This window comes from Pseudochaenichthys georgianus, unplaced genomic scaffold, assembly GCF_902827115.2.
Source record: "Pseudochaenichthys georgianus unplaced genomic scaffold, fPseGeo1.2 scaffold_480_arrow_ctg1, whole genome shotgun sequence".
Classification (NCBI taxonomy): Eukaryota; Metazoa; Chordata; class Actinopteri; order Perciformes; family Channichthyidae; genus Pseudochaenichthys; species Pseudochaenichthys georgianus.
Window position 1 is genome coordinate 176,101 of NW_027263044.1, and position 17,731 is coordinate 193,831.

Here is a 17,731-nt window from a genome sequence, read left to right on the forward strand (position 1 = left end):
AACCGTCAGATTCAAACCGTGGTGACGCAACCTCAACGGTTCGTTTGGGAGATATTGTCAATACAAAATAAAACAATATATGTATTAATCTTCATCATTTATCGAAATAAATGGGCGAGTTTTAACCTCACCTAACCAAAATATGAATAATACAAATACATATAAATCTCTTTAGGTGGCTTTTTTGTTTGTTTGACCGGAAGTCGCTGCGACAGATTCTAAACTTGTTTACGTGACCTCCTCGCGGTAATGTGCACGTTCCAGATGTCAGATGCCAGATGTCAAAACGCGGCAGTTTCAAAGTTAAGGTAAATTGAAGCTGAATTAATGGACGACTAGCTGTACAAACATGTTGAATTATATAAGCACGTTTGACTTTTTACATGTAAATTGTTAACTGTGTTTAAATATTTCCACCATTATTTCGACAACTAGCCTCCCTTAGCATGTTTAGCTTAGTGATAGCACCTAGCTAACGCAATGCTAGTTAGCCGACTTTTACTGCAAAGACGATAGCTGAATTTTTTTTTTACAAAACCACAATAGTTTATAAAAAATATTACCGAAAGTCCGACGCTGGTTATAATACAAACAAAAGCCTTCTGCCCCACGGTCAAGATGGTTTTAGAGTTTACATTCAGTGACAACATTCTTGGTGACAAATTGCTTTATTTAACAGATAACGTTTTAATGACGTACTTCACAACTTATATATATATATATAATATCAGATAAACTAACATTGCCAAATGTATCATACACAATCATTGTTGTGTTTTTTCACAGGTGACAGCTGACTTCGCTTCCCCAACATGATGTTCTACACTCAACTCTTCACCTCCAAGCGAGGACCCCTTGCCAAAATCTGGCTTGCAGCACACTGGGAAAGGAAACTCACAAAGGCCCAAGTATTTGAGTGTAATTTAGAAACAACTATCAAAGACATCATCTCCCCACAGGTAAAAGAGAAAGTCAACAATACATCCCATATACTGTGAGTACTGTAATAAACTGAATCTGTTTATCTTTGTAGATGAAGATCGGTCTGCGGACCTCTGGTCACCTGCTCCTTGGCGTGGTCAGGATCTACTCCAAGAAAGCTAAATATCTCCTCGCAGACTCCACTGATGCCCTGGTTAAAATAAAGTTTGCATTCAGGCCAGGTAACACATCCTGTTTGTCTTGTCTGTCAACGGTTGTTACATTTTAAAGACACAGCTAGGCTCCACAGGGTTTGAAAGGGTTGTGGCTTTCTGAAATATAAACTGGGGAAACACTTTTGATAATCTTTTTTATTAGTTTGAACATAAGAAATAGACCAGAGGCTCACAAGAGGATTCTAACCTTGATAAAAATAACAAATAGAAACACGCAAACATGAAATTGTAACTCATTAAAGTATTTCTTCTTGCAAAAATGGCAGAAAATTTGCTTTTTTGATCCTCTTGTTTAGAGATTTTAGCTTATTCTGTTTTGTTAAAATGATAAATTATCATACAGTTAAATCAACACCTAAACAGTTTAACTAAAATGTGCATTATAACTTGCAACTGAGTGTTAACACAGGTTAATAATTAGCATTCGTATTGAAGACGGCCACCAGAGTAGACATTATTATTTAATTATTTTGGGAGGTAAGCTCAATGGAAGTCTCTCACTTCACAGACTTACACATACAAAAGTATAACACGCACTCAAGAAGCAGATTGAGAGGTGAAATCGCTGAGTGTTGTTCTGCTCTCTTGTATTTCTAAATGCAGTACATGTTGTGTTTCTCCACACACTCCAGGTCAAACAGATTTGCCTGACGAGGGTCTCGAAGCAACGCTGAAGGCAATCACCTTGAACGAAGATTTCCCCGACTTTGACACCCAGCTGCCACATCCAAGGTGCCACTGTTTCCTCTCCCTGACGTGTATATACAGCGGATTGATTCACTCACAGAATAGCCCGTCATGTTATAAGAAGTGGATCAATGATGGTGACAACTGTTACAATATAACATGTTTTTGTTTTGAATGATAGAAATAGGGCTAACCCTTTTGTGAAATATCTGGATCACCTTCCAATGATGAGTGTTCGGTCTGTGTTAACACTATCCTCTCTTCACACAACAGTGACATCGATGAGGTGAACCACTTATCACTGAACCAGTGTCGCTCAGAGGACATCACGTTGAAAGAGGATATTGGAAGTGGCTTTCTGAATTTGATAGATTTCGGTAAGAGCGATTTGCCTTGGTTGTGTCGAGCAGAGAGAGTACTGATTTTATCTGTTGTTTATTGTCAACACATCCTTTTAAAAAACAAAACCAACGATGAGCTGATCATTACAAGTATTATCCAAATTGAAAGCTCGATATATCTTATTCTTCTCTGCCAGAGAGCTCTACTAGAGACTGTTAAAAACACATAAAGAGCCATTTGTCTCTTAACCCTTAGATGCATAAGTGGGTCTTTTGGACCCGGTGAGGTGGAGTATCTTTGTAATTACATTTATTTATCATTTCATATTCCAGCTATTCCTCAAAAAACATGTTTTGGATATCATGCCTTTCACATTTTAAATGTACATTTTAAGAAATTGTAGTTTTTGTATTTCTACCCCAAGCTTCCAAAAGTGGGTCAAAATGACCCGCATGCATTTCCTATGGGATCCAATGGGAACCTTTGATTCTTATCACCTGTTGCTGTCAGGACTACATTCACTGTGGACCACACAGACGACATCACAAGTGACACCTCTCAGGAAGATTATTTTACACCGCAAGATCTGAAACCTGTCAGTATAATAATAATAATACATTATATTTGTATAGGGCTTTTCAAGGACTCACAGTCGCTTTACAATATAAGGGAAGGTTGGGGTGGGGGGTATAGGACTATCAAACTTGATCAACCGGCATGGATTGATGGGGCGGGGGGCTATGATGAGTAGACAAGAGGAGAAGAGATGAGTTTTGAAAAGGGACTGGAATACGGTGAGGGTCTCAGAATAGTGGAGATCTTTGCATCAATATGTTCAAAATGTAAAAAAAAATATATAAATAATGAAAAATTAAATATAAAACATTTCTAGTGTGAACCAAAATATAATACTAAATATTATACAGGCATAAAAACACATATTATTCTAATGCGGGTCCTTTTTGACCCACTTATGGAAGAGTGTAGGGTCCAGGCACTCGGGTATCTAAGGGTTAACGGGGATGACTTGAGAAGCTGACTGCAGAACCCTTGCCATCACACCAAATCCAAAGCTGAAAAGAGAGAGAGACATTTAGTAAACACCACAGCCCCCAGCTTTTTAAGAAAAAACAGTTTAGAAATGAAATGATGTATTCAAAGATGTACATCTGCTGCATTGAATGTGCTTGAGGTAGGGAAGTTCGAACATATGAGTGACTGGGAGTAGGTTTTTGGGGGGGATTTGTTGACAATATCAAAATAAACAACCTTGAAATGTTCCTTTTCCTGCCCTTGTGTGCTCCGATGTGTAGGGAACGAGTCCCAGAGCATCAGCGCTGGGCTGCTGGACTTCCAGGGCTTCTCTCAACGTGGAGACGCTTTTGGGGACGAGGACAGAGGAGGAGACTTCCTGGGTAATGATTGTGAAGCGGTCAGGATGTATCTTTGCCATATGCAAATGCTCTAAAGAACATCATGCACACACAAAAGCAGAATTTTTTACAGAATTAGATAAATATATATATATGCAATTCAATAATTATAGAGGACTGAACAACAGCAGATTACGTGAAAAGGTCAAAGTGAAAAATTAAGTTACCTTCCAAGAAAAAAATCTGACTTTACGAGAAATAAACTTAATTTATTCTGAGATTTTCAAGTCTAAAATGTATGAGTAAAACGTGTTGATAAGATGAGATGCATTTCCCAATTGATCCCAAGTTGGGAAATGTTTGCGTTAGGATAAAAGACAACGCATTAAAAGAGTGGAAATAAACAATTTAAAAATGTAAAAACATCCCAATATGGATATAAAACAGCATTAAGGCGAGACACCCCAGGTGAATAGGGTAATTGTTTTAACTTAAAGCTATCAGCTAGACATTTCTCCAGTTAATTACTTACAATAAGGCAATTGTCTTTTGTATTACAAGTTTTCTGAAATAGCATTTTTAAATATGCAAATTACCCATTATCTCATTAAATATGCACATATTTTAACACATTTCAGGAATCGAAATCTGAACTTTGGATAAAGCCAGGTTCAAAATTCTTGTTTCATTTTGTAGTCATATTAGTATCTAAGGCTTTTACAGAAGGGATATTGGATATCTCTTTTTATCACTCCATAAATCAGAAAATACTGACAACAGCCCTAAGATATCGAACTCAGAGTAGGAGAAAAACTCATTTTGAGAAAACGACCTTTAAAGATTGCAGTGAGGCGCTAGCTAAACCCTCCTGTTCTTCGGATGATAGCTTGCGCCTCGACGCACTCCGTGAAGGTATTTCATGTTCGGGGTCATTTGTTTTTTGTATAACCTTGCTTCGTGACAATTGTTGTCGTCTTCTCTGTGAACGTTTTTTTCACCGTTCTTTTGCCATTTTGAGATTTCAATTTCTAGCGGAAAGCTAACCAGGAAGTGTTTTAGCACACCACGTGACGCATCTGAACGAATCACGTTGTCAGAAATTGACACCAGCCAATGAGATTTCGTTTCTTGGTTTAAGACCCCTTTGTGCTTTCACGATTGGTTGCTGATACAAAGGAAATGACCATATTTGGATCCGATGAGATTGTGCAGGAGAGACGGAGCTTTGACATGGTGCACACAGCGGTCGCGGTACTTTATGTTACGTTAGAATGCTAACTTATGGTGAATTTAGGAGAAACCTACAGACGCAAATACACAAACTATAGTAAAATAAACACTTAAATGTGTATTTTGTACGTTTTCCTTCCAATAGCCTGAAAGAAAACATGTTATAGAATCAAAATAGCACAAAATCTCAAAATTGACCAATACTTGAAAAACGATGTTTTTGCCTGCCGTGTCTCGCCTTAAGCAAGAAGTAGAAAATGTACATGTTGAAATACCAAATCTAAAGCAGGATATTATTTACATTAAGTGTAACAAAGGACGCTCTGTTTATGCTCCAATGACGTTGATTCATTTAGCTAATTAAGTGAAGTGATTCCTTGACAAAGAAAACTAAATGTTCTTGTTAATTTGCGACTTAAATCTTTCTCGTAGTTTTACTACTTTGAATTATGTTGATCTAAGGTTTTCTTCAAAGTAGTCGCCCTTCCCCCGAGCTCCGTTTTTATTTCTTTTTTACCTTCAATGGCCCTGATACACGTAAAATGTAAAACCTTAAAATAAAGAACTTGAATAAACCCAACTCACCCTTTCCAAATTCAGGGACGTATTACTCCAAGGTCAGCCTTTGAAGACCAATTATGTCCTAGCACGCTTAAAAGGATTTTCCCACGGTCTGTTCTTGTTAGGAGCCCGAGTGTGTCATGGATGAGGAGGCATTGAAGGCAAATAAAATGAAATATATTTGCAGTTAATCTGGTCGAATGTAACGGTCAGCTATTATGTCGTGAAATGTGCTCTTCACTCATTTGAAGGCATCCTTACCCCAGTGGTTATTTTACACTGTCAGCATTTTAGGAGCAATGAACGGATGTATTTGAAGTCACGATGGTAATTTCACAGTTGCGCCATTAGGATTAGTGTCTGTGAAGCAGCCTTTCACGTCTTTTGAAGATCCAGCGTGTGACACAAAGAATAAATAGCGTATTGTTAGAAAAATATCCCTCGTCCCCGGCTTGAGCTTCAACCTCAGGATCCACGTATCTGTGATCCTCTCCAGATGGAAGGAGTCGTCACATACAGAGCATCAGCTAGTTCCTGAACACAGGGTTCCTTCGGGTCTTAATAATAATCAGAATTGAAGGCCTTAAAAATAAAAAGTCTTAAATATGATTAAAACTAAATAAGAAAGGTCTGAAATATGATCGGATTTGAAAGGTACTTCTGTGTTGCGACAGCGTCTAAATGTGTTTTGGGGGAAATGTCCGGGCTGCAAAGTAACCAGTACGGCCTTTCAGTTCCCCCCATTGAAATAAATCAACATGGAACCACTAACTTTGTTTCCCCCGGCCCCTTATCGGAGAACACCCAGCTAGTAACCTAGCAACCAACCAAGCTTCAGCTAGCGGCACTCAGAAACTCGGGTATCTTTCGAATCTACTTACAAATAAATATGGGGAAGTGAGTTCAACCGTGTTTGGTTGGAAAACATCGAATGTAGTGCTTGGTTGAAACCAGTGGAGGGGGACGTGTTGGAAGCCCGCCGCACCTTCTGCAAACAACACAACACACCATTTTACGCTAACACAGTTCTTCGTACTAGGGATGCCAGCGATTATTCGAATATTCGCTACAGTCTCCATAATCGAATATTATTTTTAAAAATCGATTTTATTTATATATTTCCTTCTTTTCTTTATGTCGTTTTTTTTTTTTTCTGGCTTAGTTTCAACCAAAATATATATAAATATATACATGATAATAATAGTAATAGTATTAATAATTGTAAATGGTCATTGGTCACACCACCAGTTTGTTTTACTGTAAACTTGGAGGAAGCCTTCTCTCTCCCAAGGGGGGGGGGGGGAATAATCGATTATTATTCGCCAGGGCTGCCGAATAATCGATTTTGATCATGGTCAGTTTCTGGCAACCCTACTTTGTACTGTTATATTCAGTCATCGTTCTTATGTTGAACGTGAATACATTACTTTGGAAGTAATTATGGGACGTATTTCTTTCATAGCAATTTTCCTTCATACTTTCTTGCCGTGAAATAGGTCTTCAATTCTATTCAAAGTGGTCTTAAAAAGGTCTTAAGAAGTCTTACATTTGAGCTGGTGAAACCTGCAGGAACCCTCTTCTAGGTCCTGTCATGTTCACAGCTACAGTTGGGATACCTTTGTTATCACGTTGGAAGAGGACACTCAGGATGTTCCCAACAGCATCTGAAACACAGTTCTCATTATCTCATACAAATAGAAATACTCCGCACCTAGTCATGAAGCTTCGGAGCAAGCTGCTGCTGCAGATTACGTTATAATCCGAAACCTAAATCTGACTTTATGTTAACTGTGATTTTTCCTTTGCTGTCCAATTGAAGATCGATCACCCTTTCTCTCTTTTTTATGATTCTAAAGACTTCCTGTCGAACTGTGAACACCCCGAGTCTCCTCACCTCATCCCAGAAGATCCTCAGGATGAAAACACACACATCTCAACCCTCGAGGATCAACGAGGTGATGCATCGTCACGATAAATATGTTGGTCTTCTGATAACGTTCATGTTAACGTCATGGGCCTTGACGTCCTAAGAAGTTTGGGGAAATCTCTCAAATGAAAGTCAACATGGCTTCTTCAAAGGGCTTGAATGTATATGCTGCTTCATTAACGCTTGGTCTGATTTTTAATATTTAATTGTTGTTACAGCAAGTAAGCCTTTGTTCAAATCACATCTTATTTTATTTATTTTCATTATTTATTCTACTATTTCAACAATTAGACAGTTTATACATCCGAAAAACTATTTGATGCATCCTTTTGAAGGAGTTGGACCTGAAAGGTAATGTTTAAGAAGGTGTGGGAACACGTACTGCATAGTTCAATAATTATTTGTGCTTTGTATTGTGTCGTGCTTTTTAATTTGTGTAATGCCTCGATGTTATAACTACTGCATTTATCAGCGGGGTTTTGTTAAATGATACTGCTGCTGCATCAGTGGTGTTTTCAAACTAAAAAACAAACCCCGTGTGTTTTCTAGACGCTGATCGGACAGAGGTGGGGACCCCGACTCAAGACGAGACCACGCTGCTGGCCAACGAGGAGGAGGGCTTCGCACTGGACCCTGTGGCAGTCACTCGTAGGAACAATCACACACCTCTCAAACATATTTTATGCACGCGCACCTGAAACCACCTGCTATTACGCCCCTTTACCCACAACGACAAAAAACCCACACACACTTAGTAATATCCGTCTTTTGTTTTCATTTTGAGAGGTTTAATTCAGCGTTTATAGAGCGGTGCAGGGAGGACGTATTCACCCCGAAGTAAGCTGCTGGTTCCCTCGACAAAAAGCAACGGGATCTCTCCAGAGCATTTTGGAAAATAGCTGGAAATAAGGTCTGTGGAAACAAACCTGTTATAATTTGAAATCATAAATCTAATCGCCAAAAGCTAAATGCTAACGTTATGCTATAAAGCAGGGGTTTTCAACGTGTGGGAAGGTAAGCCTCCCCTCAGAGAACATAAGAACAGCCGCGCCCCCCCTCCCAATTATTATTGCTATTATTATTGTTGTTGTTGCTATAATGCATATCCAGTGGACAGTCCTTACCTACTGGCCTAGTTAAATCAAAGTGGTTACTTTCTGTTGGCTGGGCAGTGTAGCTTTACATACCGTCTTATTTGACTTTCTCAGGACTTGAAACTGTTTTTTGGGGACAGACCCCCTCAAAGAAAAAGAAAATATTTCCACACGTAAGCTCATCGTCTTAACAGTTTGTTATGCTCATCGAGTCATCCGAGAGCATCAAGTTGCCTATTACAGCTGAATGCGGCGATTACCACGTTGTTCAGCCAAACGCCTCTCAAACTCATTAAGATCTAAAGCAGGGGTGTCAAACTCAATTTCATCGCGGGCCACATCAGCATTATGGTTGCACTCAAAGGGCCGGTTGTAACTATATAAATATATAATATATATAAAATAATGTATTATATTACATTATTGCCTCTGAATTGGATTATTATTGGATAACTTCATAATTAACTACGTCTGAAAGCAGAAGTCCAGGGCAAATAATTGCAAGTCTCTTCAGTGCGCATGTCACAAAATGATTTAAAAAAAGATCTGTAAAAAATGTGAAATGTGGAAGAAAAAAGTCAAATTCTGAACAAAATTCATATTTGAGATGCATTGTGGGACATGTAGTGTATGGGCAACGCGCTTCTGCATGTTCGGCATGTAACCATATAATAAACGTTTTATAATCTTAGCAAGCTCTTGCGGGCCACATACAATGAAGTTGCGGGCCGGTTTTGGCCCCCGGGCCTTGAGTTTGACACCCCTGATCTAAAGCTTTAGTGCGTTTTGATTCAATGCTGAGTACAGCCACACTGACGGTCTCTTCTCTGTCAGTGTAGACCGCAAATACCTCATTCCTCCCGTCTGCTTGGGTCCGAGTGCGGCGTCCCGTTCACATGAAATCGCCGCAAATTACATTTCCTCCGTCTTGTGCTGCATTCACTTGCACTCGGACATTAGGGATTTTCTCTCATAAATGTCCGATGAGCCACAACTTTTATTTCAAAACAAAGCTGACGTTTTCTGCCAGACGCTGTCTCCTCTTTCACTTCCAAAGTCCTACGGAGAGATCCCATTGGCTCTGAGACGAGGGAACCCGTAGTGGAGAAATGCTGACTCACTTCCTGGTTGTAGGACTCGTCACTGCACCGCTCTATACCCGGATAGATTAGTATTTATCGGTAGAAGAGGACACAAGACACACGGTGGGACACGTACATTCTCGCCCCTATTCCAGCCTGAGGCTACAGCGCCACTAAAGTGAAAACATGATGAATATATAAACAGGAATTTGGACGATTACAAAAAATGTATTTACTTACAAACTAAATAATTTGCTCTTCTCAAAGGCACCAGACTCGACTGACAGAAACAACTCTTACATCATGCTGATCGATGTAAAACACAATTACATTTCCACTGTTCTAACAATCACCAACTGCTGTTTGAGAGTTTAAAATACACTGATCATTAAGAGATATAAGAAATAAGTAACTGTTTCCTTACCCTGTTTTAGATAGAATAGATCAAATAGAATATATCTTTATTGTCATCATACAGAGTATAGCGACATTTCTTTGGCATCTCTCACTGGAGTAATAAAAGAAAGCAGCCATGATAGTTCAATGCAATACAATTCCATATTTACACCGTTCGTTTGTGATGTGAATTAAAGTGAAACACGAGTAAATATATACTCATCTCCTGGCAATCAGCTGGTCGTGGGAAGGGTGTCTTATAGCTGTTTTTAGCGAGTTTTACTGCGGTTAAAAAGACCCTCATCTATACGTGCTCACATTGGTGGGAATCATAATGCTTTAGGCCGAGAGAAACAAACCAGAAACTTCCAACTGTCGACCCACTAACAGTCAGAGGTGGAAGTAGGAGTACAAATACCTTGTTACTGTACTTAAGTACATGTTTCTGGTATCAGTACTTTACTCCACTACTTATTTTTCTGACGACTTTTTACTTTGACTTCTTACATGTTGAACTCAAATACCTGTACTTTCTACTTCTTACATTTTGAACACAAATACCTGTACTTTCTACTTCTTACATTTTGAACCCAAATACCTGTACTTTCTACTTCTTACATGTTGAACTCAAATACCTGTACTTTCTACTTCTTACATGTTGAACTCAAATACCTGTACTTTCTACTTCCTACATGTTGAACCCAAATACCTGTACTTTCTACTTCTTACATTTTGAACACAAATACCTGTACTTTCTACTTCTCACATGTTGAACCCAAATACCTGTACTTTCTACTTCTTACATTTTGAACCCAAATACCTGTACTTTCTACTTCTTACATTTTGAACACAAATACCTGTACTTTCTACTTCTCACATGTTGAACCCAAATACCTGTACTTTCTACTTCTTACATTTTGAACACAAATACCTGTACTTTCTACTTCTCACATGTTGAACCCAAATACCTGTACTTTCTACTTCTTACATTTTGAACCCAAATACCTGTACTTTCTACTTCTTACATTTTGAACACAAATACCTGTACTTTCTACTTCTTACATGTTGAACACAAATACCTGTACTTTCTACTTCTTACATGTTGAACACAAATACCTGTACTTTCTACTTCTTACATGTTGAACACAAATACCTGTACTTTCTACTTCTTACATGTTGAACTCAAATACCTGTACTTTCTACTTCTTACATGTTGAACTCAAATACCTGTACTTTCTACTTCTCACATGTTGAACCCAAATACCTGTACTTTCTACTTCTTACATGTTGAACACAAATACCTGTACTTTCTACTTCTCACATGTTGAACCCAAATACCTGTACTTTCTACTTCTTACATGTTGAACTCAAATACCTGTACTTTCTACTTCTCACATGTTGAACCCAAATACCTGTACTTTCTACTTCTTACATGTTGAACACAAATACCTGTACTTTCTACTTCTCTCATGTTGAACTCAAATACCTGTACTTTCTACTTCTCTCATGTGTTTGGTGCGTGGTCATTATTCTTTAGAGTCACTGCGTGCCTATTGGTTGGAACACGATCCGTGTATCCATCACTTCCTGGTCTTCTCTAAAGAAGAGGGACCAATGGAAACGTTGTCATGTTGCCGTTGTTCAGCATGGAAACATTCATTAGCTAACAATGACATTATTGTTCTATTGATATAAAGGGAGGTCAGGTACTCTTTAAAGCAGCTGCTAGTTATGGGTACTTTTTACTGAAGGACACTTCAAAGCCTCTTTACTTTCACTTGAGTAAAGGATGTGTCACACTGTCCCGAAATTGACACCAGATGGACACACGATAAAGGAAATTTTCAAATTCGTAGCAACATCGGGCCATTCGTGAGGCCATCTTAAGCCATCGTATGACCGCCGGTGGAGTTTCTCAGGCCCCGGCAGCAACTTCGTGAGCGGTGGCAAAATCTTTGGTATGCCAACAAATGTGTGTCCATTTTGCCCTACGAAAGGCCATCGTGAGGGCATCTTGTCAAAATCGTGTCCTCTTCATCTCTACTTCGTGTGATCATCGGTGCCATCGGGAGCATGAGGACACGGTGTGCTATGTTTCCTTGCAGATCGCTTCTCTGGTTGTTTAATTGCACAACAATATCATGGAAAAATATCATGTAAATACCATCAGGAGGTCACGTGACACCTTCGTGACCTAGTTGGAACGCATCGTACTCTCTACGATGTTGTGTGGCCTTCGTGTGTCCTGCGGGTATAAACTACCGTACTTTTCGGACTATAAAGCGCACCTGCATATGAGCCGCAGCAGCTAAATGGTCCGTCTGTCTTGCTCTCGTTCTGTCTCTCGGTTCCACTTTTACTTTGGCGCGCTACCTGTCTCGCTCTTTTCCGGCCTCCAGCTTTTCCTGCTGGAGCCCGCCGCTTAAAGGTGGCGAGCGCGGACCGGTCATAGAGCCCATAGAGTTAAAGGTGGTTAATTGTACCTGTAAAATCCATAGATTTAGGAGGTTCCCTAGCGGCCGTTAGCTGTACAAAAAAATGGGGGGGAAAGTTGCGGCTTATAGTCCGAAAAGTACGGTACTATAAAAATGCACATCTTCGTGTTGCCTTTGCGTGGCCTTCTGTAGGCATCGTGCTTGCTTCTGTTGCTTGGCTGTTGACCAAGTTCAGGGCCATCTTCGTGCGAAATTCACAATTCCATATTCGTGTCCATCTGGGGTAAATTTCGGGACAGTGTGACGCCAGCCTAAAGGATCTGTGTACTTTAGCCATCTCTGCCATCTCGACCCTCTACTGCAGGGATCGCCAACTACATTTGTCCAAGGGCCATCATTCATCCAATAGACACTTTCGCGGGCCAGCGATTTTTTTTATAGCCCAGAATTTTTTAAGTTGTTGACCGGGGGGGGGGGGGGGGGGTGCCAGTGGAGCACGCTCAGGTACTGCGGAGTGCATAAAGCTTAGCAGACTCTTCACGCTAACGAAGGATTACTTCGAGGCTACGGTCCCGCAGCTTCTGCCTCTTTGTTGGACTCTGTCAGTGCGGAGTACATAAAGCATGCTCTTCACAGCGAAGGAACACTTCTTCTTCTTCTTCTTCTTCTTCTTCTTCTTCTTCTTCTTCTTCTTCTTCTTCTTCTTCTTCTTCTTCTTCTTCTTCTTCTTCTTCAGGGCAGGGAAGGCAGTACGCAGTCTACTGTCCCGCAGCTGCTGTCTCTCTGTTGGACTCCGGTACTGCACACGAGACGTTTTACTGGGGGGCGAACGCACTAGTCACCCCCGTCGTGCGGGCCGGATGAGAATGTCTGGCGGGCCACCAGTTGATGGTCACTGCTCTACTGTCTGTTTTCAGCAAACTCTGAGAAGAGGAGGGGGAAGAGGAGACGCAGGCTGGTGGTGGATCAGAGCAAAGAGCTGAGCAACGAGGCGATCAGAGAGCAGATCTCAAACTGCTCAGATCTGATCGCTTCTATGGTCATGGCCCCCCCGACCGTGCAGCTCATGGAGTGGAAGGAGAGCGGCAGGGCGGACAAACTGTTTGCTCAGCTGTGTTCAACTGTAGCAGCGCCACAGATAAAGAAGGTAACGATGAACCTGCGATGTTGGTCTTTTGTCTCACCAATATCTCAAAGTCAATTTTATTGTCAATCTTTCAGCGTGTGTGCACAGACAGAGAGATTGAAATACCGTTTCCCACAATCCCTAATACAAAATACAAATATATATAAAAATGTGTATATCCTATATATATATATATACACAATCCATAGACACATTTATACACATGCACACATCAAGACATAAATAAAAGCACAGCAATCAATAAATACAAAATAATAACAGTATCTATGTGCCTTATTAATTGTTTTCTTAAACTAAAAGGTCTGCATCAGATTCAGGAAGTTCTCTCAAACCAAATTGTTCATGCCTGTTTTCTTAAAATGATGACTCTCATTGTCCACGTAAATAAAAACTTTAAAGTGCAAGCCAGTTGACGCCGCTGACACAGTCCCCATGAAACGCACTAAACAAAGAAAAGATGAGAGAATCAAGAACGGGCCTCTCTTTCCCTTTCCTGTCTTACTTCAGCTGTTTATAATGGACCGCAGGCAGGCAGGACCCAAATGCAGATTCAACAGAAAATTCCTTTATTTCAAGGCTACAAGATACAGATATACTCTCTCCCCCGTGAACACAGTCAACAACAACAAACAAGGATCTAACAATGACAGACAGAAGGACCAGAACTTAAATGCACACGAGACTGATCACACAAACAAGACACGGGTGAGGAGGGAGGAGAAAAGACAGGGGCACCAGGTGAACACAATCGGGTAATCAGGCAAGAGGGAACACAGAGACAGAAAGCAACAGGCAAGACGAGGGGGAACACTTTTCAAAATAAAACAGGAAACCAAAGACAGATCTAGACAAGACAAAACACAACACAGACAGATCGTGACACCTTTTGCGGGAAGCTAACGGTAAAAAGGTAATGTTTAGTGACTCCGGCAGCGTAGTGGATACATCATTGAACACAAAAAGAAATAAGAAAACGTATTATAGAAAAAGTGGGTTTTACGAAGACATTTCTTAAGGTTGGTTAACCTGTTAAGCTCCATCAGGCTTTTTTTCACAAAACTGTGTCTCAGGGCTTCTTAAAATGTAACAACCTACGAATGCGTCATACCCACTTAACGGGAAGAAACTCAGCTAACTGACGATATGAACCATGTTTAGCTAAACAAAACACAAGTCCAACGCCGAGCCTCTGAATTAGCCCTTAGCACAGAACTCACGGTAGAAATACTTTTTTACTTATCGGATCTGCACAAACAAGATATCAGATTAAAGCTGAGATTCCACAGATTATAGCGGTATTAGTATCATCACTGACATCACACGACGTAGCTTTAGGTAGCAAAAATGGCAAATATGTCTTACCTTAGCTGTTATTCTGATCAAAAGTCGTGTTCAATGGCATTAAAACGATAAATCCAATGTGTCTGTGTCACTTTGAAATGATTCCTGATAATCCATCATTCCATTTTTATGTCAATAACGGAGATTTCATATATAGCTGCTATGATAGCTACCAGAGTGTATGACAGCTTCTGGTTTTGGGCATTCTGGCTACGCATCACTCATTCACCAATGGGAAATGTTTAGATGGATTTTAGGAACTTCCCCTCGATTCTATTGGCTCTAACGGTTCAAAAGAGATGTCAATCATCAAAATCGAACGAGGGGGCCAGAGATATGGAAAATGCACCCAAATGACCCCAGAAGTGGGTTTTTTTCTTCTAAATCTCTCTAAAAAGGTCAAATTTCACTTGTTTTGCATCAATCTTGATACAGGGTACTTATTATATGTTATAGTTTGGATTCCTAAAGCTTTGATTCTACTATCCCATCATTCAAGAGTGGTTTTCACTTTAAGTAATGGTTTCTTTTTGGACGGACACAATCATTTATAAAAAAAAAAAAAAAAAAAAAGACTTTTTTACTATGTTCAATCTGAGTTGACTTTAAAATAAAAACATCTATATTGATTCTGACACTTCTACATCCAACTCACAGATGTAACCTTGCTTTGACAAAAAAGATTATTAATGTTCCCCTTTTTAGAAGTGAAGTTATGCTCATTTGTTCTGGGAATGTCATTTTCGAGCCTGAGGCCTGAAAAACAGGCTCAGGGCTTAAAGAGGCCCAATCAAACAAGAAATAGTAAACATTTCCTTTGAAGTGAAATGCCTGCCATCTGATCTAGTTTTACTTTTGCAGTTCTTTGCCAAGACTATTTTCCAGATGAAACCCTCGGGTGTGCATCAGGAGGACGAAGTGATGCGCGACGATGGAGGAGATGGTTGGAACTTGAAATCTAATTTGTTTTTTCTTTATCATTGGTGTTGTCCAATTGTATGTAATTGCTTTATTTGATGACGTGTAGCTCAGAGGGACATCAACACGGACGTCACCGTCGTAGATTCATCGATAGATCAGGAAACAACGCACAACACGGATGTGAGCGACCTCGGTCACATGACTGATAATCAAGGGGAGAATAACCTTGAGCTCCGAGAAGTAAGTCAGGATTTAGATTCATTCATTCGCGGTGCCATTTTACCGTTTCCACGTGTGCTTTACCGTGTGTTCCTCGTGTCCGTCAGGGTGGGAACCTGTCCGAGTTCACTCATGGTGAACTTCCCTCAGAAGACTCCATGTTTGTCCATCCGTCCTGCCTGCAGACCCAGTCCTCCTCCCTCCACACTCAGGTGCCTGGACACACACAACAACCAACATATTAGATTAGATACAACTTTATTGGCATTGCACAGAGGACAATGAAATGCATCCAACCAGCGAGTGCAAAGAGAGAGCACGAGGCTTCAATAAAGTCACCTATCAATGTGTGGAAATATGAATAAGTGTTTTTTGATAAGGTGCGGATTTAGAGCATATAAGGTGCAGGGGTTCAGGCATATAGACGTTAAGTACACCGGCTTCCTGTCTGTCAAAGCATTGATTCCTAAACACTGCTGCTGGTTTATAAAGCTTTGAATGATTTAGGGAGAAGATACATTTCTGACCTCCTGCTGAATGATGAAGCATCCAGATCCCTCAGGTCTTCAGGTCGGCTTTCAGAGTCAGAACTGAACCTGGAGAAGTTCAGTTATCATGCTCCAAACATCTGGAACAAGCTCCCAGGAACCTGCAGGTCCGCTGCAACTCCGACTACTTTCAAATCCAGGCGGGAGACTTTTCTTTCTGTCGCTGCTTTTAATTGAACTATTCACATCTCACACTGTAACTTTTATTAATGCGGGAGAGTCGTAAAACTGGTTTAAATATTCTGGGAATTCAAAAGAAAAATGGTTTTAAAGGCCAGAGACTAATATTCTTGTATTTGTTATGTTTCTTTTATTATCTCGGCTTTTTAATTTTAAAATGTGTTTGAACTGCACGATATCTGAATGACCTTAATGTCTTTCATGTTTGTAAAGCACTTTGAATCGCCTTGTGTTGAAAGGTGCTGTATAAATAAACTTGCCTTGTCTAAATACAGACATTGTGAACGAGTCACGAGGAGTATATATTACTGGCTTTACCTTTTGAAAGTGAGTGAACAATGGATTGTACTTGAGTAAAAGTAGAAGTACTCAGATCTTGTACTTGAGTACAAGTAGAAGTACTCAGATATTGTACTTGAGTAAAAGTAGAAGTACTCAGATCTTGTACTTGAGTAAAGTAGAAGTACTCAGATCTTGTACTTGAGTAAAAGTAGAAGTACTCAGATCTTGTTTTTGAGTAAAAGTAGAAGTACTCAGACCTTGTTCTTGTGTAAAAGTTGAAGTACTCAGATCTTGTACTTGAGTAAAAGTAGAAGTACTCAGATCTTGTTTTTTGAGTAAAGTAGAAGTACTCAGGACCTTGTTATTGAGTAAAAGTAGAAGTACTCAGATCTTGTTCTTGAGTAAAAAGTAGAAGTACTCCGCTCTTGTTTTTGAGTAAAAGTAGAAGTACTCAGACCTCTTGTTCTTGAGGTAAAAGGAGAAGTACTCAGATCTTGTACTTGAGTAAAAGTAGGAGTACTCAGATCTTGTTCTTGAGTAAAAGTAGAAGTACTCAGATCTTGTTCTTGAGTAAAAGTAGAAGTACTCAAATCTTGTTCTTGAGTAAAAGTAGAAGTACTCAGACCTTGTTCTTGAGTAAAAGTAGAAGTACTCAGATCTTGTTCTTGAGTAAAAGTAGAAGTACTCAAATCTTGTTCTTGAGTAAAAGTAGAAGTACTCAGACCTTGTTCTTGAGTAAAAGTAGAAGTACTCAGATCTTGTTCTTGATTAGATGTTAGTTTTAATGTTGGCTCCTTGTATTTTTGTAT

General features: G+C 39.8%; 1 protein-coding gene across 1 annotated transcript; it reads left to right on the plus strand.

The window, feature by feature from the left end:
* The first annotated feature begins 267 nt into the window (after positions 1-267).
* On the plus strand, positions 268-16,157 carry rad21l1 (RAD21 cohesin complex component like 1). Its single transcript, XM_034078780.1, has 12 exons — positions 268-308; positions 787-959; positions 1,034-1,163; positions 1,790-1,889; positions 2,118-2,221; positions 3,500-3,601; positions 7,207-7,305; positions 7,827-7,925; positions 13,202-13,431; positions 15,634-15,715; positions 15,800-15,933; positions 16,020-16,157. Exons 2-12 carry the CDS (start codon positions 813-815, stop codon positions 16,155-16,157), a joined length of 1,365 nt encoding a protein of 454 aa, XP_033934671.1. The 5' UTR covers positions 268-308; positions 787-812.
* Positions 16,158-17,731: the final 1,574 nt, after the last annotated feature.

What these genes read in the sequence shown, in the direction of transcription:
- rad21l1 (XM_034078780.1), top strand. Translation starts at nt 813, where the DNA reads ATGATGTTCTACACTCAACTCTTCACCTCCAAGCGAGGACCCCTTGCC. An exon ending in AAGACATCATCTCCCCACAG is followed by an intron (nt 960 to 1,033) that starts GTAAAAGAGAAA and finishes TTATCTTTGTAG; the next exon opens with ATGAAGATCGGTCTGCGGAC. An exon ending in CAGAGGAGGAGACTTCCTGG is followed by an intron (nt 3,602 to 7,206) that starts GTAATGATTGTG and finishes ATGATTCTAAAG; the next exon opens with ACTTCCTGTCGAACTGTGAA.